The sequence below is a fragment of the Taudactylus pleione genome, unplaced genomic scaffold (genome assembly GCF_031769625.1).
Source record: "Taudactylus pleione unplaced genomic scaffold, aTauple2 ptg000132l, whole genome shotgun sequence".
Classification (NCBI taxonomy): domain Eukaryota; kingdom Metazoa; phylum Chordata; class Amphibia; order Anura; family Myobatrachidae; genus Taudactylus; species Taudactylus pleione.
In genome coordinates, this window is record NW_028284534.1 from 308,520 (window position 1) to 330,436 (window position 21,917).

At 45.9% G+C, this 21,917-nt stretch overlaps 1 protein-coding gene across 1 annotated transcript in view; it reads left to right on the forward strand.

Moving 5' to 3' along the window:
• Positions 1-19,369, forward strand: part of LOC148523468 (attractin-like protein 1) — a gene marked incomplete at its 3' end in the record, with an annotated part of 317,484 nt that extends 298,115 nt beyond the window's left edge. Inside the window, exon 10 of the mRNA XM_088473211.1 lies at positions 19,215-19,369. Within this exon, the coding sequence (XP_088329337.1) occupies positions 19,215-19,369 (155 nt within the window). The remainder of the gene's footprint in view (positions 1-19,214) is intronic.
• Between the last annotated feature and the right edge of the window lie 2,548 nt (positions 19,370-21,917).

Consider the following 21,917-nt stretch of genomic DNA (forward strand, 5'->3'; position numbering starts at 1 on the left):
TCACATATCACATTACTCAGCGCAGTCTCCTATATACAGACTCAGGAGCACTCAGATATACAGGTGTCACATATCACATTACTCAGCGCAGTCTCCCATATACAGACTCAGGAGCACACAGATATACAGGTGTCACATATCACATTACTCAGCGCAGTCTCCTATATACAGACTCAGGAGCACACAGATATACAGGTGTCACATATCACATTACTCAGCGCAGTCTCCCATATACAGACTCAGGAGCACACAGATATACAGGTGTCACATATCACATTACTCAGCGCAGTCTCCCATATACAGACTCAGGAGCACACAGATATACAGGTGTCACATATCACATTACTCAGCGCAGTCTCCCATATACAGACTCAGGAGCACACAGATATACAGGTGTCACATATCACATTACACAGCGCAGTCTCCCATATACAGACTCAGGAGCACACAGATATACTGATGTCACATATCACATTACTCAGCGCAGTCTCCCATATACAGACTCAGGAGCACACAGATATACAGGTGTCACATATCACATTACTCAGCGCAGTCTCCCGTATACAGACTCAGGAGCACACAGCTATACAGGTGTCACATATCACATTACTCAGCGCAGTCTCCCGTATACAGACTCAGGAGCACACAGATATACAGGTGTCACATATCACATTACTCAGCGCAGTCTCCTATATACAGACTCAGGAGCACTCAGATATACAGGTGTCACATATCACATTACTCAGCGCAGTCTCCCATATACAGACTCAGGAGCACACAGATATACAGGTGTCACATATCACATTACTCAGCGCAGTCTCCTATATACAGACTCAGGAGCACACACATATACAGGTGTCACATATCACATTACTCAGCGCAGTCTCCCATATACAGACTCAGGAGCACACAGATATACAGGTGTCACATATCACATTACTCAGCGCAGTCTCCCATATACAGACTCAGGAGCACATAGCTATACAGGTGTCGCATATCACATTACTCCGCGCAGTCTCCCGTATACAGACTCAGGAGCACACAGATATACAGGTGTCACATATCACATTACTCAGCGCAGTCTCCTATATACAGACTCAGGAGCACACAGATATATAGGTTTCACATATCACATTACTCAGCGCAGTCTCCTATATACAGACTCAGGAGCACTCAGATATACAGGTGTCACATATCACATTACTCAGCGCAGTCTCCCATATACAGACTCAGGAGCAGACAGATATACAGGTGTCACATATCACATTACTCAGCGCAGTCTCCCATATACAGACTCAGGAGCACACAGATATACAGGTGTCACATATCACATTACTCAGCGCAGTCTCCCATATACAGACTCAGGAGCACACAGATATACAGGTGTCACATATCACATTACACAGCACAGTCTCCCATATACAGACTCAGGAGCACACAGATATACTGATGTCACATATCACATTACTCAGCGCAGTCTCCCATATACAGACTCAGGAGCACACAGATATACAGGTGTCACATATCACATTACTCAGCGCAGTCTCCCGTATACAGACTCAGGAGCACACAGCTATACAGGTGTCACATATCACATAACTCAGTGCAGTCTCCCGTATACAGACTCAGGAGCACACAGATATACAGGTGTCACATATCATACTAATCAGCGCAGTCTCCCATATACAGACTCAGGAGCACACAGATATACAGGTGTCACATATCAGATTACTCAGCGCAGTCTCCATATACAGACTCAGGAGCACACAGATATACTGATGTCACATATCACATTACTCAGCGCAGTCTCCTATATACAGACTCAGGAGCACACAGATATACAGGTGTCACATATCACATTACTCAGCGCAGTCTCCCATATACAGACTCAGGAGCACACAGCTATACAGGTGTCACATATCACATTACTCAGCGCAGTCTCCCGTATACAGACTCAGGAGCACACAGCTATACAGGTGTCACATATCACATTACTCAGCGCAGTCTCCCGTATACAGACTCAGGAGCACACAGATATACAGGTGTCACATATCATACTAATCAGCGCAGTCTCCTATATACAGACTCAGGAGCACACAGATATACAGGTGTCACATATCATACTAATCAGCGCAGTCTCCCATATACAGACTCAGGAGCACACAGATATACAGGTGTCACATATCACATTACTCAGCGCAGTCTCCTATATACAGACTCAGGAGCACACAGATATTCAGGTGTCACATATCCCATTACTCAGCGCAGTCTCCCATATACAGACTCAGGAGCACACAGATATACAGGTGTCAGGTATCACATTACTCAGCACAGTCTCCCATATACAGACTCAGGAGCACACAGATATACAGGTGTCACATATCACATTACTCAGCGCAGTCTCCTATATACAGACTCAGGAGCACACAGATATTCAGGTGTCACATATCCCATTACTCAGCACTGTCTCCCATATACAGACTCAGGAGCACACAGATATACAGGTGTCACATATCACATTACTCAGCGCAGTCTCCCATATACAGACTCAGGAGCACACAGATATACAGGTGTCACATATCACATTACTCAGCGCAGTCTCCCATATACAGACTCAGGAGCACACAGATATACAGGTGTCACATATCACATTACACAGCGCAGTCTCCCATATACAGACTCAGGAGCACACAGATATACTGATGTCACATATCACATTACTCAGCGCAGTCTCCCATATACAGACTCAGGAGCACACAGATATACAGGTGTCACATATCACATTACTCAGCGCAGTCTCCCGTATACAGACTCAGGAGCACACAGCTATACAGGTGTCACATATCACATTACTCAGCGCAGTCTCCCGTATACAGACTCAGGAGCACACAGATATACAGGTGTCACATATCACATTACTCAGCGCAGTCTCCCATATACAGACTCAGGAGCACTCAGATATACAGGTGTCACATATCACATTACTCAGCGCAGTCTCCCATATACAGACTCAGGAGCACACAGATATACAGGTGTCACATATCACATTACTCAGCGCAGTCTCCTATATACAGACTCAGGAGCACACACATATACAGGTGTCACATATCACATTACTCAGCGCAGTCTCCCATATACAGACTCAGGAGCACACAGATATACAGGTGTCACATATCACATTACTCAGCGCAGTCTCCCATATACAGACTCAGGAGCACATAGCTATACAGGTGTCGCATATCACATTACTCCGCGCAGTCTCCCGTATACAGACTCAGGAGCACACAGATATACAGGTGTCACATATCACATTACTCAGCGCAGTCTCCTATATACAGACTCAGGAGCACACAGATATATAGGTTTCACATATCACATTACTCAGCGCAGTCTCCTATATACAGACTCAGGAGCACTCAGATATACAGGTGTCACATATCACATTACTCAGCGCAGTCTCCCATATACAGACTCAGGAGCAGACAGATATACAGGTGTCACATATCACATTACTCAGCGCAGTCTCCCATATACAGACTCAGGAGCACACAGATATACAGGTGTCACATATCACATTACTCAGCGCAGTCTCCCATATACAGACTCAGGAGCACACAGATATACAGGTGTCACATATCACATTACACAGCACAGTCTCCCATATACAGACTCAGGAGCACACAGATATACTGATGTCACATATCACATTACTCAGCGCAGTCTCCCATATACAGACTCAGGAGCACACAGATATACAGGTGTCACATATCACATTACTCAGCGCAGTCTCCCGTATACAGACTCAGGAGCACACAGCTATACAGGTGTCACATATCACATAACTCAGTGCAGTCTCCCGTATACAGACTCAGGAGCACACAGATATACAGGTGTCACATATCATACTAATCAGCGCAGTCTCCCATATACAGACTCAGGAGCACACAGATATACAGGTGTCACATATCAGATTACTCAGCGCAGTCTCCATATACAGACTCAGGAGCACACAGATATACTGATGTCACATATCACATTACTCAGCGCAGTCTCCTATATACAGACTCAGGAGCACACAGATATACAGGTGTCACATATCACATTACTCAGCGCAGTCTCCCATATACAGACTCAGGAGCACACAGCTATACAGGTGTCACATATCACATTACTCAGCGCAGTCTCCCGTATACAGACTCAGGAGCACACAGCTATACAGGTGTCACATATCACATTACTCAGCGCAGTCTCCCGTATACAGACTCAGGAGCACACAGATATACAGGTGTCACATATCATACTAATCAGCGCAGTCTCCTATATACAGACTCAGGAGCACACAGATATACAGGTGTCACATATCATACTAATCAGCGCAGTCTCCCATATACAGACTCAGGAGCACACAGATATACAGGTGTCACATATCACATTACTCAGCGCAGTCTCCTATATACAGACTCAGGAGCACACAGATATTCAGGTGTCACATATCCCATTACTCAGCGCAGTCTCCCATATACAGACTCAGGAGCACACAGATATACAGGTGTCAGGTATCACATTACTCAGCACAGTCTCCCATATACAGACTCAGGAGCACACAGATATACAGGTGTCACATATCACATTACTCAGCGCAGTCTCCTATATACAGACTCAGGAGCACACAGATATTCAGGTGTCACATATCCCATTACTCAGCACTGTCTCCCATATACAGACTCAGGAGCACACAGATATACAGGTGTCACATATCACATTACTCAGCGCAGTCTACTATATACAGACTCAGGAGCACACAGATATACAGGTGTCACATATCACATTACTCAGCGCAGTCTCCCATATACAGACTCAGGAGCACACAGATATACAGGTGTCAGGTATCACATTACTCAGCACAGTCTCCTATATACAGACTCAGGAGCACACAGATATACAGGTGTCACATATCACATTACTCAGCGCAGTCTCCTATATACAGACTCAGGAGCACACAGATATACAGGTGTCACATATCACATTACTCAGCGCAGTCTCCCATATACAGACTCAGGAGCACACAGATATACAGGTGTCACATATCACATTACTCAGCGCAGTCTCCCATATACAGACTCAGGAGCACACAGATATACAGGTGTCACATATCACATTACTCAGCGCAGTCTCCCATATACAGACTCAGGAGCACACAGATATACAGGTGTCACATATCACATTACTCAGCGCAGTCTCCCATATACAGACTCAGGAGCACACAGATATACAGGTGTCACATATCACATTACACAGCGCAGTCTCCCATATACAGACTCAGGAGCACACAGATATACTGATGTCACATATCACATTACTCAGCGCAGTCTCCCATATACAGACTCAGGAGCACACAGATATACAGGTGTCACATATCACATTACTCAGCGCAGTCTCCCGTATACAGACTCAGGAGCACACAGCTATACAGGTGTCACATATCACATTACTCAGCGCAGTCTCCTATATACAGACTCAGGAGCACTCAGATATACAGGTGTCACATATCACATTACTCAGCGCAGTCTCCCATATACAGACTCAGGAGCACACAGATATACAGGTGTCACATATCACATTACTCAGCGCAGTCTCCTATATACAGACTCAGGAGCACACACATATACAGGTGTCACATATCACATTACTCAGCGCAGTCTCCCATATACAGACTCAGGAGCACATAGCTATACAGGTGTCGCATATCACATTACTCCGCGCAGTCTCCCGTATACAGACTCAGGAGCACACAGATATACAGGTGTCACATATCACATTACTCAGCGCAGTCTCCTATATACAGACTCAGGAGCACACAGATATATAGGTGTCACATATCACATTACTCAGCGCAGTCTCCTATATACAGACTCAGGAGCACACAGATATATAGGTTTCACATATCACATTACTCAGCGCAGTCTCCTATTTACAGACTCAGGAGCACTCAGATATACAGGTGTCACATATCACATTACTCAGCGCAGTCTCCCATATACAGACTCAGGAGCAGACAGATATACAGGTGTCACATATCACATTACTCAGCGCAGTCTCCCATATACAGACTCAGGAGCACACAGATATACAGGTGTCACATATCACATTACTCAGCGCAGTCTCCCATATACAGACTCAGGAGCACACAGATATACAGGTGTCACATATCACATTACACAGCACAGTCTCCCATATACAGACTCAGGAGCACACAGATATACTGATGTCACATATCACATTACTCAGCGCAGTCTCCCATATACAGACTCAGGAGCACACAGATATACAGGTGTCACATATCACATTACTCAGCGCAGTCTCCCGTATACAGACTCAGGAGCACACAGCTATACAGGTGTCACATATCACATAACTCAGTGCAGTCTCCCGTATACAGACTCAGGAGCACACAGATATACAGGTGTCACATATCATACTAATCAGCGCAGTCTCCCATATACAGACTCAGGAGCACACAGATATACAGGTGTCACATATCAGATTACTCAGCGCAGTCTCCATATACAGACTCAGGAGCACACAGATATACTGATGTCACATATCACATTACTCAGCGCAGTCTCCTATATACAGACTCAGGAGCACACAGATATACAGGTGTCACATATCACATTACTCAGCGCAGTCTCCCATATACAGACTCAGGAGCACACAGCTATACAGGTGTCACATATCACATTACTCAGCGCAGTCTCCCGTATACAGACTCAGGAGCACACAGCTATACAGGTGTCACATATCACATTACTCAGCGCAGTCTCCCGTATACAGACTCAGGAGCACACAGATATACAGGTGTCACATATCATACTAATCAGCGCAGTCTCCTATATACAGACTCAGGAGCACACAGATATAATGGTGTCACATATCACATTACTCAGCGCAGTCTCCCATATACAGACTCAGGAGCACACAGATATACAGGTGTCACATATCACATTACTCAGCGCAGTCTCCTATATACAGACTCAGGAGCACACAGATATTCAGGTGTCACATATCCCATTACTCAGCACTGTCTCCCATATACAGACTCAGGAGCACACAGATATACAGGTGTCACATATCACATTACTCAGCGCAGTCTACTATATACAGACTCAGGAGCACACAGATATACAGGTGTCACATATCACATTACTCAGCGCAGTCTCCCATATACAGACTCAGGAGCACACAGATATACAGGTGTCAGGTATCACATTACTCAGCACAGTCTCCTATATACAGACTCAGGAGCACACAGATATACAGGTGTCACATATCACATTACTCAGCGCAGTCTCCTATATACAGACTCAGGAGCACACAGATATACAGGTGTCACATATCACATTACTCAGCGCAGTCTCCCATATACAGACTCAGGAGCACACAGATATACAGGTGTCACATATCACATTACTCTGCGCAGTCTCCCATATACAGACTCAGGAGTACACATATATACAGGTGTCACATATCACATTACTCAGCGCAGTCTCCCATATACAGACTCAGGAGCACATAGCTATACAGGTGTCGCATATCACATTACTCCGCGCAGTCTCCCGTATACAGACTCAGGAGCACACAGATATACAGGTGTCACATATCACATTACTCAGCGCAGTCTCCTATATACAGACTCAGGAGCACACAGATATATAGGTGTCACATATCACATTACTCAGCGCAGTCTCCTATATACAGACTCAGGAGCACACAGATATATAGGTTTCACATATCACATTACTCAGCGCAGTCTCCTATTTACAGACTCAGGAGCACTCAGATATACAGGTGTCACATATCACATTACTCAGCGCAGTCTCCCATATACAGACTCAGGAGCAGACAGATATACAGGTGTCACATATCACATTACTCAGCGCAGTCTCCCATATACAGACTCAGGAGCACACAGATATACAGGTGTCACATATCACATTACTCAGCGCAGTCTCCCATATACAGACTCAGGAGCACACAGATATACAGGTGTCACATATCACATTACACAGCACAGTCTCCCATATACAGACTCAGGAGCACACAGATATACTGATGTCACATATCACATTACTCAGCGCAGTCTCCCATATACAGACTCAGGAGCACACAGATATACAGGTGTCACATATCACATTACTTAGCGCAGTCTCCCGTATACAGACTCAGGAGCACACAGCTATACAGGTGTCACATATCACATAACTCAGTGCAGTCTCCCGTATACAGACTCAGGAGCACACAGATATACAGGTGTCACATATCATACTAATCAGCGCAGTCTCCCATATACAGACTCAGGAGCACACAGATATACAGGTGTCACATATCAGATTACTCAGCGCAGTCTCCATATACAGACTCAGGAGCACACAGATATACTGATGTCACATATCACATTACTCAGCGCAGTCTCCTATATACAGACTCAGGAGCACACAGATATACAGGTGTCACATATCACATTACTCAGCGCAGTCTCCCATATACAGACTCAGGAGCACACAGCTATACAGGTGTCACATATCACATTACTCAGCGCAGTCTCCCGTATACAGACTCAGGAGCACACAGCTATACAGGTGTCACATATCACATTACTCAGCGCAGTCTCCCGTATACAGACTCAGGAGCACACAGATATACAGGTGTCACATATCATACTAATCAGCGCAGTCTCCTATATACAGACTCAGGAGCACACAGATATAATGGTGTCACATATCACATTACTCAGCGCAGTCTCCCATATACAGACTCAGGAGCACACAGATATACAGGTGTCACATATCACATTACTCAGCGCAGTCTCCTATATACAGACTCAGGAGCACACAGATATTCAGGTGTCACATATCCCATTACTCAGCACTGTCTCCCATATACAGACTCAGGAGCACACAGATATACAGGTGTCACATATCACATTACTCAGCGCAGTCTACTATATACAGACTCAGGAGCACACAGATATACAGGTGTCACATATCACATTACTCAGCGCAGTCTCCCATATACAGACTCAGGAGCACACAGATATACAGGTGTCACATATCACATTACTCAGCGCAGTCTCCCATATACAGACTCAGGAGCACACAGATATACAGGTGTCACATATCACATTACTCAGCGCAGTCTCCTATATACAGACTCAGGAGCACACAGATATACAGGTGTCACATATCACATTACTCAGCGCAGTCTCCCATATACAGACTCAGGAGCACACAGATATACAGGTGTCACATATCACATTACTCAGCGCAGTCTCCCATATACAGACTCAGGAGCACACAGATATACAGGTGTCACATATCACATTACTCAGCGCAGTCTCCCATATACAGACTCAGGAGCACACAGATATACAGGTGTCACATATCACATTACTCAGCGCAGTCTCCCATATACAGACTCAGGAGCACACAGATATACAGGTGTCACATATCACATTACACAGCGCAGTCTCCCATATACAGACTCAGGAGCACACAGATATACTGATGTCACATATCACATTACTCAGCGCAGTCTCCCATATACAGACTCAGGAGCACACAGATATACAGGTGTCACATATCACATTACTCAGCGCAGTCTCCCGTATACAGACTCAGGAGCACACAGATATACAGGTGTCACATATCACATTACTCAGCGCAGTCTCCCGTATACAGACTCAGGAGCACACAGATATACAGGTGTCACATATCACATTACTCAGCGCAGTCTCCTATATACAGACTCAGGAGCACTCAGATATACAGGTGTCACATATCACATTACTCAGCGCAGTCTCCCATATACAGACTCAGGAGCACACAGATATACAGGTGTCACATATCACATTACTCAGCGCAGTCTCCTATATACAGACTCAGGAGCACACAGATATACAGGTGTCACATATCACATTACTCAGCGCAGTCTCCCATATACAGACTCAGGAGCACACAGATATACAGGTGTCACATATCACATTACTCAGCGCAGTCTCCCATATACAGACTCAGGAGCACACAGATATACAGGTGTCACATATCACATTACTCAGCGCAGTCTCCCATATACAGACTCAGGAGCACACAGATATACAGGTGTCACATATCACATTACACAGCGCAGTCTCCCATATACAGACTCAGGAGCACACAGATATACTGATGTCACATATCACATTACTCAGCGCAGTCTCCCATATACAGACTCAGGAGCACACAGATATACAGGTGTCACATATCACATTACTCAGCGCAGTCTCCCGTATACAGACTCAGGAGCACACAGCTATACAGGTGTCACATATCACATTACTCAGCGCAGTCTCCCGTATACAGACTCAGGAGCACACAGATATACAGGTGTCACATATCACATTACTCAGCGCAGTCTCCTATATACAGACTCAGGAGCACTCAGATATACAGGTGTCACATATCACATTACTCAGCGCAGTCTCCCATATACAGACTCAGGAGCACACAGATATACAGGTGTCACATATCACATTACTCAGCGCAGTCTCCTATATACAGACTCAGGAGCACACACATATACAGGTGTCACATATCACATTACTCAGCGCAGTCTCCCATATACAGACTCAGGAGCACACAGATATACAGGTGTCACATATCACATTACTCAGCGCAGTCTCCCATATACAGACTCAGGAGCACATAACTATACAGGTGTCGCATATCACATTACTCCGCGCAGTCTCCCGTATACAGACTCAGGAGCACACAGATATACAGGTGTCACATATCACATTACTCAGCGCAGTCTCCTATATACAGACTCAGGAGCACACAGATATATAGGTTTCACATATCACATTACTCAGCGCAGTCTCCTATATACAGACTCAGGAGCACTCAGATATACAGGTGTCACATATCACATTACTCAGCGCAGTCTCCCATATACAGACTCAGGAGCAGACAGATATACAGGTGTCACATATCACATTACTCAGCGCAGTCTCCCATATACAGACTCAGGAGCACACAGATATACAGGTGTCACATATCACATTACTCAGCGCAGTCTCCCATATACAGACTCAGGAGCACACAGATATACAGGTGTCACATATCACATTACACAGCACAGTCTCCCATATACAGACTCAGGAGCACACAGATATACTGATGTCACATATCACATTACTCAGCGCAGTCTCCCATATACAGACTCAGGAGCACACAGATATACAGGTGTCACATATCACATTACTCAGCGCAGTCTCCCGTATACAGACTCAGGAGCACTCAGATATACAGGTGTCACATATCACATTACTCAGCGCAGTCTCCTATATACAGACTCAGGAGCACTCAGATATACAGGTGTCACATATCACATTACTCAGCGCAGTCTCCCATATACAGACTCAGGAGCACACAGATATACAGGTGTCACATATCACATTACTCAGCGCAGTCTCCTATATACAGACTCAGGAGCACACACATATACAGGTGTCACATATCACATTACTCAGCGCAGTCTCCCATATACAGACTCAGGAGCACATAGCTATACAGGTGTCGCATATCACATTACTCCGCGCAGTCTCCCGTATACAGACTCAGGAGCACACAGATATACAGGTGTCACATATCACATTACTCAGCGCAGTCTCCTATATACAGACTCAGGAGCACACAGATATATAGGTTTCACATATCACATTACTCAGCGCAGTCTCCTATATACAGACTCAGGAGCACACAGATATATAGGTTTCACATATCACATTACTCAGCGCAGTCTCCTATTTACAGACTCAGGAGCACTCAGATATACAGGTGTCACATATCACATTACTCAGCGCAGTCTCCCATATACAGACTCAGGAGCAGACAGATATACAGGTGTCACATATCACATTACTCAGCGCAGTCTCCCATATACAGACTCAGGAGCACACAGATATACAGGTGTCACATATCACATTACACAGCACAGTCTCCCATATACAGACTCAGGAGCACACAGATATACTGATGTCACATATCACATTACTCAGCGCAGTCTCCTATATACAGACTCAGGAGCACACAGATATACAGGTGTCACATATCATACTAATCAGCGCAGTCTGATGGTGCATGGTAGTCACTTTGCAGTGTGACTTAGACGCATTTTCGGCAAAAAAAAGACGCCCAGCGCTAGCAGAGTAGCACGGGACTTGGCGGCTCAGTCACGCCAAGTAAGTTACGCTGTGTGTCATATTGAATCTAGATGTTTGAGGACTTATCTAGAGAGATGATGGTGTTGACCTCTGCCCAATATTTTGGATAGTATTTATATAGGGATGTTGCGGTGACCCCTACCCTAAAGGCTAAGAGTTACGGCTGGCTGTGAAACTGTGGTCACAATACCTGTGAATTACAGATCACAGTGGGGCTCATGCAGAACCAGGAACATATTGGACATATAAGTGTGTATGGAAGACTTGTGTGTATCCGTACATATGCGGCGCTGTAGGTATCTTTAGGTGTGCCACCTGCATTCATGATCTAGGATCCGTTTCCTAATGTGTACTGACATTGCATTACTATAAAGATCACTTATATGTACTCTCCTGGCCATATACACTGCCGCCACCATAACCCAGGTGCTCGTGTGATGCCATGTTTCCCCTCAGCCGTCTCGGGGTTAATAGTTAAAGCGTCATCTGCATTGTAGAGCGATGTGACATTTGCCTTGGCAGGCCGGTGCTGGGGGTAATGTGTACAATGTACAGCAGACTGCGGAGTGATAAAGACTGCACAAATACTGTATCTGCGCTGCTGATCCCACGCTGGCCCCCATGGGACAAGCAGAGCATGAAGCGTCCACAACGCACGCTGACCTTTCTCTCCCCAGCGCCTCCCAGCTCCATCTCTGGGAACTTTCTCTCTCAATGGTTTAATCTGTGCTGGGAGCGTCGCTGAGGCGTCCACCTGACCGGGCTGGCTGCCGGGGCTGGCGTGCTGGAAATGTTATGGGATGTACGCGTCGTGGTGACCGCACACTTTATCACGTAAATGCCACTAGCTGGTGGCAACTTGGCAGCACGGGCGGATAACTCTCCCTGTGCTTTCCTAAATCAGTAACACAAACGCGGCTATTAATGGTGGTAATGTTATTAGGTCGTAACTTGGGTGCTTCTCCGGAAAGGGAGGGAGGGCGTCACATTGCTGTGGTGTGATGTCATGTGTCAGGTAAGGGAGGGAGGGCGGCACATTGCTGTGGTGTGATGTCATGTGTCAGGTAAGGGAGGGAGGGCGGCACATTGCTGTGGTGTGATGTCATGTGTCAGGTAAGGGAGGGAGGGCGGCACATTGCTGTGGTGTGATGTCATGTGTCAGGTAAGGGAGGGAGGGCGGCACATTGTTGTGGTGTGATGTCATGTGTCAGGTAAGGGAGGGAGGGCGGCACATTGTTGTGGTGTGATGTCATGTGTCAGGTAAGGGAGGGAGGGCGTCACATTGCTGTGGTGTGATGTCATGTGTCAGGTAAGGGAGGGAGGGCGTCACATTGCTGTGGTGTGATGTCATGTGTCAGGTAAGGGAGGGAGGGCGGCACATTGCTGTGGTGTGATGTCATGTGTCAGGTAAGGGAGGGAGGGCGGCACATTGTTGTGGTGTGATGTCATGTGTCAGGTAAGGGAGGGCGTCACATTGCTGTGGTGTGATGTCATGTGTCAGGTAAGGGAGGGAGGGCGGCACATTGTTGTGGTGTGATGTCATGTGTCAGGTAAGGGAGGGAGGGCGGCACATTGTTGTGGTGTGATGTCATGTGTCAGGTAAGGGAGGGAGGGCGGCACATTGTTGTGGTGTGATGTCATGTGTCAGGTAAGGGAGGGAGGGCGGCACATTGTTGTGGTGTGATGTCATGTGTCAGGTAAGGGAGGGCGTCACATTGCTGTGGTGTGATGTCATGTGTCAGGTAAGGGAGGGAGGGCGTCACATTGCTGTGGTGTGATGTCATGTGTCAGGTAAGGGAGGGAGGGCGGCACATTGTTGTGGTGTGATGTCATGTGTCAGGTAAGGGAGGGCGTCACATTGCTGTGGTGTGATGTCATGTGTCAGGTAAGGGAGGGAGGGCGGCACATTGCTGTGGTGTGATGTCATGTGTCAGGTAAGGGAGGGCGTCACATTGCTGTGGTGTGATGTCATGTGTCAGGTAAGGGAGGGAGGGCGTCACATTGCTGTGGTGTGATGTCATGTGTCAGGTAAGGGAGGGAGGGCGGCACATTGTTGTGGTGTGATGTCATGTGTCAGGTAAGGGAGGGAGGGCGTCACATTGCTGTGGTGTGATGTCATGTGTCAGGTAAGGGAGGGAGGGCGTCACATTGCTGTGGTGTGATGTCATGTGTCAGGTAAGGGAGGGAGGGCGGCACATTGTTGTGGCGACGTGCCTGAGACCGTTATATAACGCGCTGCTGATGTTGTATTACATCTCAGGTTACTGTATATGAATCGGTCTGTTCTGCATAACCACATTATAGCGCAGTGGGATGAATAGCGCCTTCCGTATGTCATATGATATAGGGAAGAGGAAGAGATCTGTATTATTTTGCTGTACGGAAGCGATTATTCTATATACAGCCAATCACTTGTGAGTCTTTCTTCTAGGACTGTGGACTGTAGTATACATTATCTGCTCACGTCCATCCTGAATTACAGCCGGCGTAGTAGAGCAGAAGACAGATATATATATTAATATAATCTGATGGGCATTGATGCATCTCCTGCAGTACAGTTTCTGCGCTGGATGTTTATTCATAGAGATCTATGTAATGTATGACAACTGCAGGGTAAGGATTAAGCAAATCTATTATCCCGGAAAGAGCGGCGCTGGCCTCAGGTACTTTGCCCTTTACTGTGAGAACTGACCCATTTATTAACTCGGTGTAAACCCATATTGATTTTTCATATCAGTATCTGTGTATCCTGTGACCTTTCCTCCCCCCCCCTGTACTGCGTCCTCGGAGCAGGAGGAGGGGTATGATACACCCAGCGCACCAGGGTCCCGTGTTCTCTGTGCTAGTGCGCCTGGCGGAGGCTTCCTCCCGTCTGTCAGGATATAAACCATCTGCTGCTCTGCCACCTGCAGTAAAGTGACGTGAAATCAATATACCAGACTAAACCATCAGTTAGTAAATACAGTATTATGTACATTAAACAATTCCACTAAATTTGTGTTTGTAAAGTTGGGGACAGTCTGTTTCTAAACTGTGGGCACCAACCCAGCAGACACGTGACATCATAACGCCATGGCCACCAACCCAGCAGACACGTGACATCATAACGCCATGGCCACCAACCCAGCAGACACGTGACGTCATAACGCCATGGCCACCAACCCAGCAGACACGTGACATCATAACGCTGTAACAATGAGGGCCCCCCCTCACCAGACACATGATGTCATAGCACCATATCGATATATTGATCATCTGACCTGTGGCATCTCGTCATGACAATGTGGCCTCTGCCACACCTGACACGCAACATTATAATGCCACAACGATGTGCTCCCCTGATACATGACATCACGCTGTGATAATGTGGCCTCCGCCTTCCATGACATCATCATGCCACAATAATGTGGCGCCCTCCCTCACCTGACACGTGACATCACACCACAACAATGTGCCGCCCTCCCTCCCCTGACACATGACATCACACCACAACAATGTGCCGCCCTCCCTTACCTGTCACATGACATCACACCACAACAATGTGCCGCCCTCCCTTACCTGTCACATGACATCACACCACAGCAATGTGCCGCCCTCCCTTACCTGACACATGACATCACACCACAACAATGTGACGCCCTCCCTTACCTGACACATGACATCACACCACAACGATGTGACGCCCTCCCTTACCTGTCACATGACATCACACCACAACAATGTGCCGCCCTCCCTTACCTGACACATGATATCACACCACAACAATGTGCCGCCCTCCCTTACTTGACACATGACATCACACCACAACGATGTGACGCCCTCCCTTACCTGACACATGACATCACACCACAACAATGTGACGCCCTCCCTTACCTGACACATGACATCACACCACAACAATGTGACGCCCTCCCTTACCTGACACATGACATCACACCACAACAATGTGACGCCCTCCCTTACCTGACACATGACATCACGCCACAACAATGTGACGCCCTCCCTTACCGGACACATGACATCACATCATAACAATGTGACGCCCTCCCTTACCTGACACATGACATCACACCACAACAATGTGCCGCCCTCCCTCCCCTGACACATGACATCACACCACAACAATGTGCCGCCCTCCCTTACCTGTCACATGACATCACACCACAACAATGTGCCGCCCTCCCTTACCTGTCACATGACATCACACCACAGCAATGTGCCGCCCTCCCTTACCTGACACATGACATCACACCACAACAATGTGCCGCCCTCCCTTACCTGACACATGACATCACACCACAACAATGTGACGCCCTCCCTTACCTGACACATGACATCACACCACAACGATGTGACGCCCTCCCTTACCTGTCACATGACATCACACCACAACAATGTGCCGCCCTCCCTTACCTGACACATGATATCACACCACAACAATGTGCCGCCCTCCCTTACTTGACACATGACATCACACCACAACGATGTGACGCCCTCCCTTACCTGGCACATGACATCACACCACAACAATGTGACGCCCTCCCTTACCTGACACATGACATCACACCACAACAATGTGACGCCCTCCCTTACCTGACACATGACATCACACCACAACAATGTGACGCCCTCCCTTACCTGACACATGACATCACGCCACAACAATGTGACGCCCTCCCTTACCGGACACATGACATCACATCATAACAATGTGCCGCCCTCCCTTACATGACACATGACATCACACCACAACGATGTGCCGCCCTCCCTTACCTGACACATGACATCACGCCACAACAATGTGACGCCCTCCCTTACCTGACACATGACATCACACCACAGCAATGTGCCGCCCTCCCTTACCTGACACATGACATCACATCATAACAATGTGCCGCCCTCCCTTACCTGACACATGACATCACACCACAACGATGTGCCGCCCTCCCTTACCTGACACATGACATCACGCCAAAACAATGTGACGCCCTCCCTTACCTGTCACATGACATCACACCACAACAATGTGACGCCCTCCCTTACCTGACACATGACATCACGCCACAACAATGTGATGCCCTCCCTTACCTGACACATGACATCACGCCACAACAATGTGATGCCCTCCCTTACCTGACACATGACATCACACCACAACAATGTGCCGCCCTCCCTTACCTGTCACATGACATCACACCACAACAATGTGCCGCCCTCCCTTACCTGTCACATGACATCACACCACAGCAATGTGCCGCCCTCCCTTACCTGACACATGACATCACACCACAACAATGTGCCGCCCTCCCTTACCTGACACATGACATCACACCACAACAATGTGACGCCCTCCCTTACCTGACACATGACATCACACCACAACGATGTGACGCCCTCCCTTACCTGTCACATGACATCACACCACAACAATGTGCCGCCCTCCCTTACCTGACACATGATATCACACCACAACAATGTGCCGCCCTCCCTTACTTGACACATGACATCACACCACAACGATGTGACGCCCTCCCTTACCTGGCACATGACATCACACCACAACAATGTGACGCCCTCCCTTACCTGACACATGACATCACACCACAACAATGTGACGCCCTCCCTTACCTGACACATGACATCACACCACAACAATGTGACGCCCTCCCTTACCTGACACATGACATCACGCCACAACAATGTGACGCCCTCCCTTACCGGACACATGACATCACATCATAACAATGTGCCGCCCTCCCTTACCTGACACATGACATCACACCACAACGATGTGCCGCCCTCCCTTACCTGACACATGACATCACGCCACAACAATGTGACGCCCTCCCTTACCTGACACATGACATCACACCACAGCAATGTGCCGCCCTCCCTTACCTGACACATGACATCACATCATAACAATGTGCCGCCCTCCCTTACCTGACACATGACATCACACCACAACGATGTGCCGCCCTCCCTTACCTGACACATGACATCACGCCACAACAATGTGACGCCCTCCCTTACCTGTCACATGACATCACACCACAACAATGTGACGCCCTCCCTTACCTGACACATGACATCACGCCACAACAATGTGATGCCCTCCCTTACCTGACACATGACATCACGCCACAACAATGTGATGCCCTCCCTTACCTGACACATGACATCACGCCACAACAATGTGCCGCCCTCCCTTACCTGACACATGACATCACACCACAACAATGTGACGCCCTCCCTTACCTGTCCCATGACATCACACCACAGCATTGTGACGCCCTCCCTTACCTGACACATGACATCACACCACAACAATGTGACGCCCTCCCTTACCTGTCACATGACATCACACCACAGCAATGTGACGCCCTCCCTTACCTGACACATGACATCACACCACAACAATCTGTCGCCCTCCCTTACCTGACACATGACATCACACCACAACAATGTGACGCCCTCCCTTACCTGACGCATGACATCACACCACAACAATGTGCCGCCCTCCCACACCACAGCAATGTGACGCCCTCCCTTACCTGACACATGACATCATGCCACAACAATGTGCCGCCCTCCCTTACCTGACACATGACATCACACCACAGCAATGTGACGCCCTCCCTTACCTGACACATGACATCACACCACAACGATGTGACGCCGTCTCTTACCTGACACATGACATCACACCACAACGATGTGACGCCCTCCCTTACCTGTCACATGACATCACACCACAACAATGTGGAATGCTCCTCCCATGACATCATCTTGCCATGACGATGTGGCGCCCTCCCTCCCCTGTCACGTGACATAAGTGCGTGTTTAGAGCTGTGTACCCCATCTTCCTTGTGCCCATGACAGCTGCCTGTTCTGCCTGCCTGTTCTGCCATGCCCAGTATGTGAGACATCACTGACTGTTCTCTGTGTTTTCCAGGATGATACTGAAGGAGAGCGGCCTGTCGCGGTACCTCCATTCTGCGGTGCTGATCAGCGGCGCCATGCTGGTGTTTGGCGGCAACACTCATAATGACACATCTCTAAGCAACGGTGCCAAATGCTTTTCTGCCGACTTCCTGGCATATGACATCGGTGAGTAACCAATCGCCAGTCTCGTTTCCCGTGTATTTGTGTTTAGCATTTTGTATGGAGATGAGCGCGTGCTTTCGAGTGATTAATCTCCTGATCATGGGGCGTACAGTGGTTATGTACAGGGAAAGCACCACTGCCACTGAGTGATTCATCTCCTGATCATGGGGCGTACAGTAGTTATGTACAGGGAATGCACCACTGCCACTAAGTGATTTATCTCCTGATCATGGGGCGTACAGTGGTTATGTACAGGGAAAGCACCACTGCCACTAAGTGATTTATCTCCTGATCATGGGGCGTACAGTGGTTATGTACAGGGAAAGCACCGCTGCCACTGAGTGATTCATCTCCTGATCATGGGGCGTACAGTAGTTATGTACAGGGAAAGCACCAATGCCACTGAGTGATTCATCTCCTGATCATGGGGCGTACAGTAGTTATGTACAGGGAAAGCACCAATGCCACTGAGTGATTCATCTCCTGATCATGGGGCGTACAGTAGTTATGTACAGGGAAAGCACCGCTGCCACTGGGTGATTAATCTCCTGATCATGGGGCGTACAGTAGTTATGTGCAGGGAAAGCACAACTGGGCGTGTTTTGCGTATTACTATTATATTCATTGAGCTGCTTTGTTTGATGCTATGCTCAGGAGTAAACTGCACTTTCCCAAGCTAATTCCACATTAACGAGACATAAGAGCTGACAATCTAATGTCTCTGACAGCAGACAGGTGGACTGTGCTTGCCAAGCATAAGTAAATTTACAGACACAAAAGAGCGTACCAGTAAATATGAGATACTAATTTTATTTATTTATTACCAATTATTTATATAGCGCGCACATTTTCCGCAGCGCTTTACAGAGAATATTTGCCCATTCACATTAGTCCCTGCCCCGGTGGAGCTTACAATCTATATTCCCTATCACATGCACACACATACACACTAGCGTTAACTTGTGTTAGGAGTTGATTAACCTACCAGTATATTTTTGGAGTGTGGGAGGAAACCGGAGTACCCGGAGGAAACCCACGCAAGCACAGGGAGAATATACAAACTCCACACAGGTAGGGCCGTGGTGGGAATTGAACCCACGACCTCAGTGCTGTGAGGCAGCAATGCTAACCATTACACCATCTGTGCTGCCCAAATCCTACTACTACTAAATCCTAGTATTCGTGGATTGGGCTGGATTAAAAGTGTCATTAACCTGTTATTACCAGTTCCGTGTCCTCAACATGTTTCCTTTATTGTTCATACATTGTTAGATTCCAAAAATGATCATCAAAAAATTCTAATAATAATAATTATTCTAATAATAATAATATTACTACTACTAATAATAATACTAATAATAATAATAATAATACTAATAATTATACTAATAATACTAATAATAATAATACTAATAGTAATAATACTAATAATAATAATACTAATAGTAATACTACTAATAATACTAATAATAATACTAATTATAATACTAATACTACTACTACTAATAATAATAATAATAATAATACTAATACTACTACTACTAATAATAATAATACTAATAATAATACTAATACTACTAATAATAATACTAATAATAATAATACTAATACTACTAATAATAATACTAATAATAATAATAATACTAATACTACTAATAATAATACTAATAATAATAATAATAATACTAATACTACTAATAATAATACTAATAATAATAATACTAATACTACTACTAATAATAATAATAATAATACTAATAATAATACTAATACTAATACTACTAATAATAATACTAATAATAATAATACTAATACTACTAATAATAATACTAATAATAATAATACTAATACTACTAATAATAATACTAATAATAATAATAATAATACTAATAATAATACTAATTATAATAATACTAATAATAATATTAATACTAATAGTAATACTACTACTAATAATAATACTAATAGTAATAATAATAATACTAATAATAATAATAATAATAATACTACTAATAATAATACTAATAATACTAATTATAATTATAATAATAATACTAATAATAATACTAATAGTAATACTAATAATAATACTAATAATACTAATAGTAATACTAATAATAATACTAATAGTAATACTACTAATAATAATACTATTCAATGAGTAAGAATTTGAAAGGTTTGCCACACTGAGGTCTGCAGTAGCGAATGTGGACCCTTTATCGTTATTGCGTCACTCTGACGCACAATGTGATCATTTAGTGGCTTGAAGCAACAAGCTGCACTATTTACTAGAGACATCACTGAGGCACGAGGCACCAAGTTCACGGTAAGTTTTAGGCTAGAAATGTCAGGTTTTATAGATGGAAAGAGAGCAGAGAAGAGGAAAGGTCTTCCGTACACAGCGTTGTCACCACTGACGGTCACCTAACTCCGTGAGAGCCTGAAGGTGTAAATTCTGCTGTAACCTGCAATGAGTGGTTAATTGTCCACTTCTCAGCGCGGACAAAGCGCCCACAATCCCCCTGTAAACAATATATGTGTGAGAATAGGA